This window comes from Lepisma saccharinum, chromosome 21 (genome assembly GCF_977018435.1).
Source record: "Lepisma saccharinum chromosome 21, izLepSacc3.1, whole genome shotgun sequence".
Taxonomy (NCBI): domain Eukaryota; kingdom Metazoa; phylum Arthropoda; class Insecta; order Zygentoma; family Lepismatidae; genus Lepisma; species Lepisma saccharinum.
In genome coordinates, this window is record NC_139249.1 from 27,484,070 (window position 1) to 27,499,148 (window position 15,079).

General features: G+C 38.9%; 1 protein-coding gene across 1 annotated transcript in view; it reads right to left on the bottom strand.

Moving 5' to 3' along the window:
- The window catches only part of LOC146004117 (uncharacterized), a 127,309-nt gene that overhangs the window by 100,105 nt on the left and 12,125 nt on the right, over positions 1-15,079 (bottom strand). The window contains exons 5-6 of the mRNA XM_083142781.1: positions 11,694-11,736; positions 10,321-10,483 (exon numbers count right to left, since the gene is read on the bottom strand). Coding sequence (XP_082998907.1) covers positions 10,321-10,483; positions 11,694-11,736 — 206 coding nt within the window. The remainder of the gene's footprint in view (positions 1-10,320; positions 10,484-11,693; positions 11,737-15,079) is intronic.

Genomic DNA, 15,079 nt, shown 5'->3' on the forward strand with positions numbered 1-15,079 from the left:
TACATATTGTTTAATTTGTTTGTTTCTCTTTCTTTTTCTTTACCCTTTCCTTCAATTTGGCAACATCGCTTTCCTACTCCAGTTTCTTCAAAAGAAAACCGCCCGCTTGGGTGTTTCTTTTAACAAAGAGCACCGCTCCCTTTGTTAACCGCTGGGGATATAATGAACGCGCGGACTTTACAGGGTGTCATTTTAATGGCGCCCACGGACCACAGATTCGTATAGAGGACATCAAAACAAACAACTTTTCCCTGTAACTTTTTTCTCGTTGGTGCGTCAATTCGACGCTACAGTCGTTCAAAGAAGACCGTTTTGCCGCCTGGATGCTGGCAACCCAACACAACATTTGATCGTACCTCTGACGTCATATCCTGCAGCGAAACAGCGCACGGCAGGGTTGCAAGGAACACACAAATTTTGTGAAAAATGTCAAACTACCAACCACATTATTAGCTGTAAAACAAAGCTTACACGTGGCTGTTTCCGCCCAGCTACATGTCAAATATTTGCAAATCTTGTTGCAAGGTTGATATCTACAGGTTTGTGCCCAGATGCCTTGTGGTACTTTTGTGCTAATAACGGAAGTATCCGAGGTGCAAGTTGTTACATTACGGCTAAAACACGTACAACCACAGTAACAATCTAATGATCAATCAGTAGCGAATATACTGCACTGTTCACAGTTGCAACCTATCACATTTGTATCCGGTACATAGATAAACACATAGTCGTGTTAGAGCTTGTATTACTACTACTTATATCCCTGTATTTTCAATCATTTTTGCCACTTGCCTCATAATGCTCTGAATATGCATTATATTATCTGTTGCTTAACTTTGGAATTTAGAGTTCTTTCATTTCTATTTTGTCATCTGTTCAGTGTGTCACAGAAAACTAGTATCAGAAAAACGAAGTGGATAGACTGAATTGTAACAGTTGGGCTGAAAAGTTCGTAGGCTAACATAGTAAAAAAAAATTATTTGACAAAATTCGATCTTATTATTCAATATAGTTGCCTTCGAGGGCGATACAACGATTATAGCGGTCATACAATTTTTCGATGCCATTTTTATAGTACGATTTCTCTTTAGCCTCAAAATAGACCTCAGTTTCGGCGATTACCTCTTCATCAGTGCTAAATTTCTTTCCAGCGAGCATTCTTGTAAGGTCTGCAAACAGGAAAAAGTCACTGGGGGCCAGATCTGGAGAATATGGTGGATGGGGAAGCAATTTTATTACGGTTGAATATCGCTAAACATTGCTCCGAATCATCAAAACGTTGTTGCTTTTGATCGATTGTGAGCACGCGCGGCACCCATTTTGCACACAGCTTTCGCATGTTCAAATATTCATGCACAATATGTCCAACAAGTTCCTTTGATATTTTTAAAGTCTCAGCTATCTCGATCAACTTCACTTTACGATCATTTAAAATTATTTTGTGGACTTTTTTGATGTTTTCGTCGGTAACAACCTCTTTGGGGCGTCCACTGCGTGCATCGTCTTCGATGCTCATTTGGCCTCGTTTAAATTTAGCAAACCACTTCTCAACGGTTGATTTTCCTGGTGCAGAGTCCGAATAATGTTTATCATACCAAGCCTTGGCTTCAACAGTATTTTGTTTCGCCAAAAAGCAATGCTTTATTAACACACGAAATTCTTTTTTATCCATTTTTTCACAATAACAAAAGCTGCTTCACTCACAATGCTATATCTCACGAACTAATTATCAGGCAGCTGTGAAATTTATACACGTATGTTTTGAAGGTTAGTACTAACTAAAAATCACATGGATTTTATTCTAGTGACGCCATCTATGAGTCAGCCTACGAACTTTTCAGCCCAACTGTTAGATGCCAAACTTTGTAACTAGATTTGCAAATATTTGACATCTAAGCTGAGACAAAATTCGATATGACCACTTCCACTTGAATTCTATTTTCTTTCTACTATTTTTCGTATCGTTTGTTTACTTCCTGTTAGGTTACAGAACGTATTTTCTCGTTTTGTGTTATGGTACATAATGTGGCTGATTGTAGCTATGTCATTTTTCACAGAGTATGTGTGTTCCTGGCAACCCTGGAACGCATCGCTTCATGACGGGATATGACGTCACCAATGCAATCAAATGATGTGTGTGGTTGCCAGCATTCAGGCGGCAAAACAGGCTTTTTTGAACGACTGTAGCGCCGAAACGACGCACCAATGAGAAAAATGTTACTGAGAAAAGTTGTTTGTTTTGATGTCCTCTATACGTTTCTGTGGTCCGTGGGCGCCATTAAAATGACACCCTGTATATATATATATCTCCGCTGCAGTTAATGGGTTAAAAATACTGTGAAAAGTTCTGGACAAACAAAGGAAGTTGAACATTATCTTCCTCAATGTTGACGTAGTGGGAAAATGTGTGTGGCCACATGTTCTTTTCCTTTGGCGTTGTCCATTTTTATGACACCCACGTGAAAATGTGGTGACCACATGCTGAAGGACTGGTGGCAAACATTCAAATGGAAGGAAAATAAAAACTTAAATTGTGTTACATTGTACAACATATTTTTAAAAGGTATTTGCAACCACTGCATACATCAATGTCCATTATACCAAAGTTGAAAGATGAAAAGTGGAAATGTAGCAATGATGATGTCAATATCCATCAGTGTGTTTTCTTAGCCATGCTTGATTTCCACATGTGCACAATTAAAATTCGTAATTTACATACAGTAAATGAAAATATCACCCGTCCATGCATGGCAGTTTCTGCTTCCTTGCCTGGCTGAAGAAAAACATGGTGAGAAGCTCCTGCAGGAAACTTCATTTGAATGTCAAGACTGGACGACATAAAAACTAAATAGGAATGTCCCCATATTGCTGTCAACACTGGTCCTTGTTTACAGATGAGTTGATTTCTATTTAAATCAGATTTTCTCTATTTAAACTGATTTTTTTCAAAAACATGCTTGGAATTGATTGTATGGTTTTTGACGCCATGCATATAGATATACAGGGTGTACACAAATGAATATCGGAGTTTTAAACTTTTATATTTTCTATGCTATACACATTACAAATATGAACCAATTATGAAATGAAAGAGTAACTCACCAAGTTTTCATAACCTACATTACAAGTGTCCAATGTGTAGGGTGACCAGACATCCTCTTTTATCCGGACATGTCCTCCTTTTTAGATGTCGGTCCGGCGTCTGGGCGGATTTTTTAGAAACCTGTCAATGTCCTTTTTCAGAAAGAGTATAGCAACGACCATAGCAAATGTTCTGCAGAGAATGCTTCCACACAATGATATTCATATCACTTGGGCCACGTTAAATATTAGAGCAATGCTCACCTAATATCTGGGAGCTGAACATGATCACTTTCCCAACCGAGTCGTTAGTAGGGGTGTGCACGATCCAGAAATGCCGGTAAAAAAATTCTCATTCCGACTTCGGGAAATTATTTCGACATTTCAGGATCCCGAGCAGTTCGGAACTTCCAAATGGTAGTTTCAAAAAGTGGTTAATTTTTTATGTCTTCTGCATTGTAAGTGTCTTGATACTTCTCGGAAATTGTTAGCTCTTATTTCAGAAATAGAAAAAAAGGGGAAATGACGTAAAATTCTTGACTTCCACAGCGTCAGAAAATTTTTATCATTGCCCGTTCCTGAAAATTTCCTGCCTTGGTTGGGAAATTGCAGATTTCACCCATCCCGAACATCTGGATTTAACAAAAAATCCCCGTCCTGACCAAAAAAAAGTTCTGTCCCGCACACCCCTAGTCATTAGTATGTATTATCATCACTCGTTGCTTAAACACATGTAATTTGAGCAGTTCCTTTTTGATTGACTAATATGGTTTGTTTTAATTTGCTTTTCTGCCACTTTTGGCTAATTGCGAGGATGAGTGATGATAATGATATGATGATTTTGATGAAGAAACACAAAGAACACCCATACCCAGGCTGGGATTTGAACCTGGGACCTCTGGCGTTGTGGCGCGGTGTGCTAACCACCCCGCCACAGAGATCGGCCAGTTCATTTGAGAGTCATACATACGCGATACAGAAATGCGTAGCGAGAATTTTGATAAGTCATATTTACTTTTATGAAATAACGAAGCTAAAGTGTAAATTCACCAATGATCTTCCAATAAAATATCCAGCTCTTAAAGGATGGAAGAAACGAATATGAGGTAAAGTATAAGGTGACTCACTTTCCCCTGCTGTTGAAAGAGTGCTAAAAATGTTCGTGGCATATTTTTTGACCCAATCTAAACTACCAAAAATTAAAATTCTGTTTTTGGAAATAAGTTAAAGCAAAGCTTACTTGTTACATTTGCATTCACATGGTGATATTGCATTCTAATATCCAAGAATGGACATTTCCACTTTGACATGAAAAACGTTTTAAATCCATTCATTTTACAGATAATGACACAAACATGAGATGTGCAAAATATCTCGGCGATATTTGTTTCGGTTCTCGAGAAACACGTCTTCAAACACCGCTGAAATTCACCTACTACGTCACGGATTTGAAAACGTCCTTTCCACAGACAGGAGGTTCGCTGACGTCATCACTTAGAAATGCGTGCAGGCGGGGCTTCTGCTCGTCCCGTCAACTTAGCATGAGCCGCGGAAGCGACAGAAAATTCACTTATATAGGTAACTTCCAACTTACAACTTCCAATGCAAAAATCTGTGCTCCATTTCTTGGAGATGAATTATGCCCTAGCAGTATAGTAGTATTTACTATAATTCAGCCACTCGGTAGAGGGTTTTCCCATTAGGGTGACAAAGCAAACCTTGTAACAGTCAATGGCTGAACACGTGAACAGCCTTGTTCATTGCGAATACATAGGATAGTTCTGACTGGTAAGAACTTAATGTTATAGGAATGTCTTTTCTGGAATTACGATTATTTTCGTCATAATACTATTTTCTTCACAAATTTTAAGATTATACTTTTAGAACACACTGGTTTACACGCCAATTTCTGCAATATAAGAGGTGATACGGTATAAAAAGGTACGGTGAGTTTTTAAATTTCCTGCAGTAAATGACAGTTTTCTTCAGTTAATATATATATATATTGCAAATTTTTGTATTTAGCCTACTTTTACGTCGCTTTTCCGTTCACTTTGTTTAACCGCAACGATGAGAACGCATGGTTAATTTATTATGTATGATCTCTAACATCACATTTCTTCCCCCTTTTGGCTGATCGCTACAATGAAGATGAATAACTACAAGCAGTATTCGAAGTCGGGGTGCAGGAGTACACCCCCCCCCCACACACACACACTACCATCAACTGCACAATCTAAGTATCACCCAAGCCCAACCTGCCATGATAAGAGATGAACTTTTTCTTCAGTCCCATCTCATTTCGAAAACATTCACTTGTACCATCTCCTTTTATGAGACGAGACGGAACATACCTCGTGTCGTGAGCAACACTAACATTAACAATAGAAGCATCCCCCTAGGTGTCCCCAAAGTATCGAGCAAACATCCTCCCATGTAACAATTTCCAGTTCAATGAAATGTCACTCACAAGGAAACAGTCATGCCCAGGTCGAGAGTCAAACCTGGAACATGCGACTTCCTCAGATAAATCATGAATTTTGTGTATAATAATTACAACGCCAGTTCATTCTGAATCTGCAGTTTGGTTTGCATATATAAGCAGGATAATATTTAGTTTTCGAGGGCTGTACCGTCAAAACGAGGAGTCAAAAATATAAAAATAAAAATATTAAGAAAGGTTTTTTTTTTTGTATTTATAATGATAAGCCTTTGCATGCGTTGTTGATTCTATATTTTTCTAGACTTGAGACGAGAACGAGAATTGCCCTCCCAAACCGAGACGGATGTTTATAAATTGAGACGAGACTGTCAATGAGACATTTACAAATAAACACGAGACAGACATTTACAACTCTCAACGAGAACGAGACCAAGACTGCCATGTCTCGTCTCGATAGGATCCTTAGTGGTGAAGTTGTGAACCAGCCAATTAATGCGTTCGGGGTAACGAGATGAGGCGGCTTTTTTCGCAGTACAAAATTCAAAATAATTATATCGTACCATTCCAGTATGGGATATTGTTATACACATGGGCGTATATATAGTTCACGGGGGAGGAGGGATGGATCAACTTTTGGTATGATTAGGGTTGCTTTGTTTCGTAAGTGAAAATCCAGGACACTGCTGGCCGGAAGCTGTTGGGGAGCATGGGGGGAGGGGATGTTGGACCCGATAAAGTTGTGTGTTTGTAGTAACGAAGTATTGATACTTTCTATTCATCTTGTGTCACTACGTTTTTAAGAACCAAATTTCTTTAATATGATTCGAGGGGGGGAAAATAACTGATTTGACAGTCTCAATGCAGTTTCTTATCGCAGAAATTCCGAAACTATCAGGAAATTGCAGATATTGGTCTGCAGTCCCATCTGGTGTGTGGAATTACGAAATTTCCTTCCCATCCGTATCCCGTCCTATACGTCTCTAATTTAAGAGAATGAAATAAGTCTGAAGGAATTTTTTATGAACAAGCGGATAGAACAAGGAAACTGTTAATTTTAGTGAACCAAAAAAAGAGGGGGGTTGGACCCTTTGAATCCTCCTTAAATCGCCCATGGTTATACACATTATTTCCTTGTAATAATTATACATAAACTAAGTATAGATATGTACTGTGCAACTAATGTAATCTTCTCAGTGTATTTTCTCTTATCTGCACAAAAATATTTGATCATAATTTGCGCAACAGAAATGAAACACAAACTGAAATTGCTTTATGGAAAAGAAAGTTAAATAGGCTTTATAAATAAAGTGAAGAATGTGAAAATTCCTATTTTGCACTACATAGGTTACGGTAAATATCGATAAATATAAGTTTAAAAATTACTGTTTGAGTGTCTGGTCAGAAACCAATTTTATAAACAATATTTTTCGCATGGCCTGAGAACACACACGCAACAGAACCGTTTTATTTATCTTGCACGTGAGCAGCACGGATATTTCATAGAAGAAGGATCATTACAAAGCATAGCTTTCCTTTCTCCTATCGCTCGTTCTTCCATTATTTAAATCGGTACAGATTTGTAAAACTGCTGCACGTGTTCGCTCACCGTGGGCTACCCATCCGGAACTGGACGCTCGAAGCAGACGACAAACGAGCTCTCCCTAAGGAGTGACGTAGTAACATGGCGGCGGCGTGTTTTCAGCGCAACGCTAGCCTCGCAACTTTGGAAGTCTCGTTTCTGCCTTAAACTGGACGAAGAGAAACGCGAGAACTTGCAAGGGTCATTTTTCCAGGGTGTAGTTTTTAAAATTGTTGTAAAAAAAATTGAGTGGAAATGTCCATTGTAAAAAGAGTAAAATTCTGTGTTTCAAACTATAGATATTCTTAGTTATGATTGCCATGTGTTAAATAATATATTATGATGAGATTGCTTTTGTTGCTTAAAGGTAAAAGAAAATTATTTTTAAAAAATCATGAGAATTATATGTGAGCAAAGTCTTGGTAGATTTTTTATAGAATAGAATAAAATAGAATAGGATAGAATGGTCTTTATTTAAGCAGGCGTGTTTCGGCCTCGTGGGCCGTTCTTACAACCAACCCTTGTGAGAGATACAATAAATGAATAAAAACATAGAAAAAAACAACACATTGATCATGTTAATACAATAAAGATTATACAATAATAAAATAATACATTGAATTGATAAGTAATAAGTCTTCAGTAGTTCATTGTGTAAGGGAGGGGGGAGGTGTTAGGTATGCATTGTGATGTGTAAGTGCATGTGTAATTGTAATGATTAAATTATGATTAATGGCAAATGAGTTGCCATTTTTGCGTTGTCCTTCTTTTCCACCATGCTCTGTCCTCTTTTTTTACATGTATGAGTCTGGTCACCCTACCAATGTGGGCACCATTCGTGATACGGTACACATCCAGCCCATAGTCAATTTCTTTCCACACTAAACTTAGCAAGTCTGGTGTACTCGACTATGACTGCAACAAACCTGCGTCTAGACTCAGGTAGGCTGGCAGGTAGCGGTGGTACATAAATCACGATCTTTTATTTAGCCCCACAGAAAAAAGTCACAGGGGACCTTGGAGGCCACTGGAGAAGATGCAAGTCGTCTGCACCATGACGACCAATCCAACGATGGGAGAAAACTTCATTTAACCATTCCCGCACTGTTATGAAAGTAAGGGGGAGTGCTGTCTTGTTGCCAAATGATGTGTTGTTTATCCTCCAGTTGTGGAAAGAGCCAATTTTGCATCATGTCTAGATATGAAATTCCATTAACAGTTTCTTCCATAAATAAGAACGGCCCATAAACTTGTTGCTTCGATACTGCACAAAATACATTAACTTTGAGTGAATTCCATACATGCTGTGGAGTTTCCCATGGATTCATCGCACGACTAAGAAAATCGTCATCTTCTCAATTAAGAATTTGTGTGCAGAAGTTCCTATGAGCCAAATGATCTGCAGGTTTTAGGGCCTGTAACAGCTGCAGATGGTACAGTGTCATTTGGAGTCTTTTTCTTAACACTTTCCACGCTGCCATTGTTGGCATTGCTAGTTCTTGACTCGCCCGCCACACAGATTTTCTAGGACTGCGAATGCTAGCCGTTCTGACACTCTCCACCTTCTCGTCTGATACACGCGGCCGTCCCGGAACTTTTACCTTTACACAAGCATCCTGTCGTCTTAAACTGGTTATACCACGTACAAATTTTGCGCATCCGTAGAATCGAAACTTGGTAAATTACTTTCACTTCATGTTTGGTTCATATTTGTTATGTGTACAATGAGGCTGAACTATGGAACTGTTGAAATTAGGGGAGGGACAAGCACAATGACCATACCTGACCATGATCCGGAACTTGGGACCTCAGGCTCCATAGCACATGACAGAAGGTGGCAGTGTCTCTCATAAATTCACCAATACACGTATCAAAGAACTAAAATTTGTATACCTCTGTTAATAACTGTCGCTGTTGATGGGCACTCACCTCGCATAAGGACATAGAACAATACAAACACCAGATGGGTTATACAGTGGGTGCAGATGGCAGAGGCATCATTGCCTGCAAGTTTAGTTTCGTGCACCAAAAATTTACACCCAATTTATGTTCAGATGGGACAGAACCTATGGTTTAAAGTGGGATCCGAACCACTGTGTTAGAGGTCTCCACTGGGGATTCATCTTGGCAACCTTTGATTAGGGTGTACCTGAGAGGGGCTGATAATTAGGTTCCTTCTGCCGAAGTTTTTCCAGTCTTGAAATGACGCCAAATGCAAACTAAGCAGCACAAATTCATGCTTGGTCCACTTTACTAATTTATGAGCAGTTCATCCCTGCATGCACAAAGGATCAATCCTTTATTATAAGATTTTAGGACCCTGAGGTTAAAAAAAAGCAAGACCAGAAAAGTTAAGTATACAATGGATTGTTTGAACTAACTTCAATAGAGAAATGACAAGTTTTTTATGCAAGCAATGCACGGTTTTGCCGCTACGAGGCCATAGTAGTAATATGTTGCTCAGTAAAAGAGTAGGCACTTTGTGTTCTTGAGTTTGCAAGAAGTTCGTCAGTTGTAGCAGTGATGTGACTAACTTGCGAGGGTTTGTGAAGGATACTGTTTATGTCCCCACTGCCCACTAATATCTAGGATCTTAGGGACCGAATCACCCATGCATGCTAACTCGTGTCTAGAATGAGATTGGATTATCACATAGACATTTGCCACATCACTAACGGTGGACACAGAGCATTTGTGACTTTTGTGATATTCGAACCAAAACTTGGAGAGTGTATCTTTATTATGAATATAAAATGTTTGTCTTTTGTTCGGTAGTTCATGTCTTATGAATTTTTCCAAATGTTTCATAGACTTATTCTTAACCCGAACCATGTTTTTTTTATGCGTAATCCGAACCACCCGGTCTGTCAGACCGACATGCATATTTTCTTTTTTTACATCCAATTCATTTATTTTTTGTTAATGATAACGTAAAATATTTGTTCTATGAATCTAAATTATCAACTTCCAATTATTTCATCTGTGTAAAGTTCAATAAACAAGAAGTAATATTTATTGTTTATTTAGAACACAGTAAAAATTGGTCTTCCTGCAGCCTTCTTCGAGAACATGGAAAACATATTTTTATGAGCAGGTTTAAAAATTGAGGAGTACAAAAAATTATGAGAAGAGCCCTTAGCTCAGTAACATCAGATGTTATTTTGTGGAGTGCTACGATGTTTTGGTGGTCCAACACTTCTCCATGTGCAAAGGTTACCTCTCACGCTGCCAAACTAAAACTGAGGAGCTCGGCGAGGGGCGTCTGACATGCCAGGTGTAGTTGACTCTGGCAGAGAACAGGTGACACGAGCAGGAACTTGACAGTCGTCCAGAATCAGTTTTCATCATCATCACTACTTGATCACGGAATCTCCACCATCCTGCGACTCAGGAGAATAAATAGGATTAGCATCAGAGATGTTGATTGTCTCAGAATCAGCTCTCATCTCCGTCAATCTCGAGTTCACACTCTTTGTTTTCTAATAATTCCCTCCCTAACACGTTCATCAAAATCTTCGTCTGAGACTAGAAAAATTGCTAGATTTCTTTCTTGGGCCATGGAAACACTGTTTACAAAAATACAATGAAAAAAAAAACACATTCTATAAATGTACACAACTCGAACCATGCGGTACTACGGACTGGGGTGATTCAGACATAACCCGAACTACACAGTCTCATAGACCCCGTATCTGCATTAGAAAGCTACCGTGCCGATCGGTATTCAATAAGCCATTGATACGGTTTGGCTCATTCAGAGGTACACATGGTGGGGGAAAGGTACTGGGAGTTTCAGGGTGGACAGTGCCACACAAGCCCGATGAAATTTTCAGGGGGTCTTGTCAGACCGATGGTTCGGGTTAATCCTGTATTATGCAGAAAGAAGTAAAAATCATGGTTGCACTACATCCGTATTTATCTACACAATAGTACTAATTTTCTTTACTTTTTGTGACATTATATTTCTGTGGATCACACATTAATTGTTAACAGTAAAAAGTAATGGGGACCCACAAACAACCAATGCAAGATTGTTATTGTCATGAAATAAAATTCCCAGACTTATTCTGTAGGGAAAAAAAACAACAATAAATACTCAATGCACTCGTTTATTTACGAAGTGGTGCTACATTTAAAACATTTGTATACTTACTGATATCATTCACAACTATTGTTTTCAACCATATGTGGTAAAAAACTTTCCCGGCAGAACAATCAATAAATAACTTTGTGAGCACAATGCGTTGTTGTACATTGACATACCATTCTTACTATTTCACAGCACAGCAAAGGGGAAAAACCTAGTGGACGAGTGTAGGTGTTCCTCCTACACCAGCTTATCATTTTACACCTAGCAATAGCTATAACTGGCTGGAGTTTTAACTGTGTGCACAAAACAATAACTACAAAGAAACACTGCCATAGTGTTGACACAAAACTAAGATTCACTCACACTAACTTTAAACCTTTGGATTTTACCCCAATTTAAAATTTGTGATAAGTACAATTTGAAGAAATGAAATAATCACCACACTTGACTTCTAGTTCCTGAGATTCTGTAATAATCATTCCCAGCTGCTCATTTCCCACTTGACCCAAACCCACCTTCGCCTCGCTCCGTGTCGTCCAGTTTCTGCAAACACAGAAAAGAAGGAAAAGGTTACTAAATTTAGGGGCATTACTCAGATTCATGTTTTCTTAGAGATATTTTATATCAAAGCGACACACAATTGACACATGTTGCTTGGTGAATTTGATTTATTTGACTTCACTTTTCTTCCATTTTTGGCTAATTGTGAAGATGATGATGATCAGGGGTGTGGGGGACAAAATTATTTTGGTCAGGACAGGAATTTTTTGTTCAATCCCGGGGAGACGTAGAATGGAGTATGTGGAACTCCATTCGGCCATGAAAAGTCCTGTTTGAACTGTGAAACTCTGCCAAACTCTACTCAATTGTGCAAGGTCATAAGGTTCATCGCCAAACCTCCAAATGTGCACCATTCACGTCCAAACACTGTTGCAGTCTTTTTGCGAAACCGAGCATTGTGTGCTTGCTGACTGTGCTCGTCTGAGATATTCAGAATCACATCACTTATTTTGTCCTTCAGGTCGTCCAGATTAACTGGTTTCTGTGAATACACCTCGGTCTTTACATGTCCCCACAGCCAGTAATTGCAAGCTGTCAAGTCTGATGATCTTGCAGGCCAAGGTGTGGGTCCTCTTCGACCAATCCATCTCTCCTGATTTGTTAAGAAACTGCCGAACTTGTAGGGCCGGGCCTTCACCTTCTTGTGTATGATCTTGTGTAACGTTGACTTCGGTATTCCCAGTTCCAAGGAACTTCGTTTAACTCTTTCGCTGCGGAATTCTCTGGCACATAATATCTCTTGACTGCGTAATTAAATTTGAAAAAATATTTTTTATAAACAAATTTTTTCACAATTACATTGCGTTATATATGAGAGAGAACTTACAAAATTCAGTTTTGCACTGGAAAACCATTCTGTAGTCCCTGGTGGTATGATATTTTGAAAAGTTTTGAAATATTTTGAAATTTTGAAAATTTTTTTTTAGAAAGAATAATTTTAAAAAAATTACATTGCAAAATATGTTATAGAGAAATTACAAAAGTCATTCCTTGCACTGGCAAACCATTCTGTAGCCCCTGATGGTATGGTATTTCTCGAAACACGGGATGACACAGAGTGGTGGAGCGGAGTGGAAATTCGTAAGTAGTATCAAGATACTGGGTGGTGAAAACTTCAGTTTGTTCTGCTGTGTGTTCAAATACTGAGCGGGGGAAATATTTGATAAAACAAGAAAATGGTGTGCTAAATACTGTACTGTCACCAAGTAACTTAGCACTTGCCTGTGTCGAACTTCCCGCACCTAGATCAATGCTGGTTTGCACTCTGCTCCATGATGTTACGGACGGCAGTACAAATTCTTCATCAGACACTACACAATCACTGTCACCAATTGAAGTCTCATAAAAACTGATCATCACAATTTAATTCACCTTCTGATTCAACAATTGAGTAACATCATTATCAGACAAGTGTTGATGACTTGACGAAGCCATGTTGTTTACATTCGAACATGCATTTGAAACTGACATGTCAGAGCACTCAACGCTCGTATTCTAAACGGAGGCGTAATTAGCGACATCATACGGATATAAACAAAACTACAAGTTCAAATAGTTCCAAATAGTATCTACAGATGTCTGAAGGGTACTAAAAGCGACGTACTGCGGAAATGCGACACCCGCAGCGAGTGGAAGTATGAACTCGCAATAATGCGACTTCCGCAGAGCAAGGCACCTGGCGTGCTGTGCATAAATGCGACGACCGCAGCGAAACAGTTAAGCGATTCCATTGGACTCTGGCCCACGCTGTCTGAATCGCATAGTCACTCATTCCTGGCCTTCCACTGCATGGCAAATCTGACACACTTCCCGTTGCCTAGAACTTTTCATACCATGTCTTTATACTTGTGTCTGCTGGGAATGGTTTCCCATACGTTGCTTGGAACTTTCTCTGCACTGAAATGCAAGATTTTAACTCCGCAAACCACAGCACACACTGTGACTTTTCCTGGATGGACACCATCTTATGTCACGTGATTACCAGTGCAATCGTCATTGAGCACTGTGGCCAGAACAAAATTTTAACTGCCCTTCTTCTCACCCAAAAAAAATTGTATTCTTAAAAGTAACAGTTAAAAAGTTTTAGTTTCCTGGTTAATTCGAACTCTTTTCATAGCCCCTTGGAGTTCGAATTAAAAAGAGTCCACAGTAATTAATTCCAGTGGTGCACATTAAGGAATAAAGTTTAAAAATCAGAAAGGGGTAAAATGTTTAGGGAGGGCACAGACTTCTATAAAATGAATTTACCAAGCTGTAGCCTTACAATGGTTGAGAAACACTATACTAGATGGCCAAAATACATCATGCCATGTACTGTTCCCAGGTTTAGATGTCATTAAGTCAAATTGTATGATACACTTGAAAGCCAGAACACAAATATTAAGTAGTTTAATACTAGATTATCTACCATGGTTGCTACGATTTTTTGACTATGAAATTCCCTGGCATTTCCAGTCCACACATGAAATTTTTCCAGACATGTTTATCATCATGATTTTTGCTTTTGAAGCTTGTGTTTTTCAATTAAATATATAATTCGTTAACTGTTATGAATATTCACTTTCACAACTTTTTTTTTAGCAAATTTATTTTACACACACAAGAACACGTGAAAATTCGAAGAGTAAAATGTAAAATTACAATCGGCATCAAATTTATTGGGTGCTACTATCACGTGCATCTAGCCTTCAGGCTAAGGTAACAGAGGTACATTATTTCACCATAACATATCTCCACAATATAAAAACAACAGAAAAAGTTCATAAACCATACATAGAATTTAATTTTATGGCGAATATATAGTGTCGTAGAAAATGCTAACATTTTAAGTACACAGCATCTGGAGAAATTTTTTGTTGCATATAGGAACAAGACTAAGATCTATAAAATAATAGACGATAGCCTCATCTTCACCAACCTTTCCGATAATTATGATTATATTGTCAATGTACTTTAGTTATCAATCAGATATCTGAACTGCAAGTTTTACTTTGATACTCTTCCTAATATTTAGTATTATAAAAGTGAAAATTTATTACAGAAATTCCAGGAACTAGGTGGCTGCGGTGGCTCAGTCGGTAACGCGTCTGACTACCATGCTAAAAGTCCCAGGTTCGATCCCCGGCCAGTTCAAATCCGGGAACTTTTCTAATGTTGGAACCGGCCCTGGCACCCACCCAGCCTCGAATAACATGGGTACCTGGGGGAAACTCTGGGGGGTAAAGGCGGTCAGGGGCGTGATGCTGATCACATCACCCCCACTCACGACCGGATCAAGAAAGTGTGGGGTGTTACTCCCACACCTCCTATACGCCTTCATGGCATG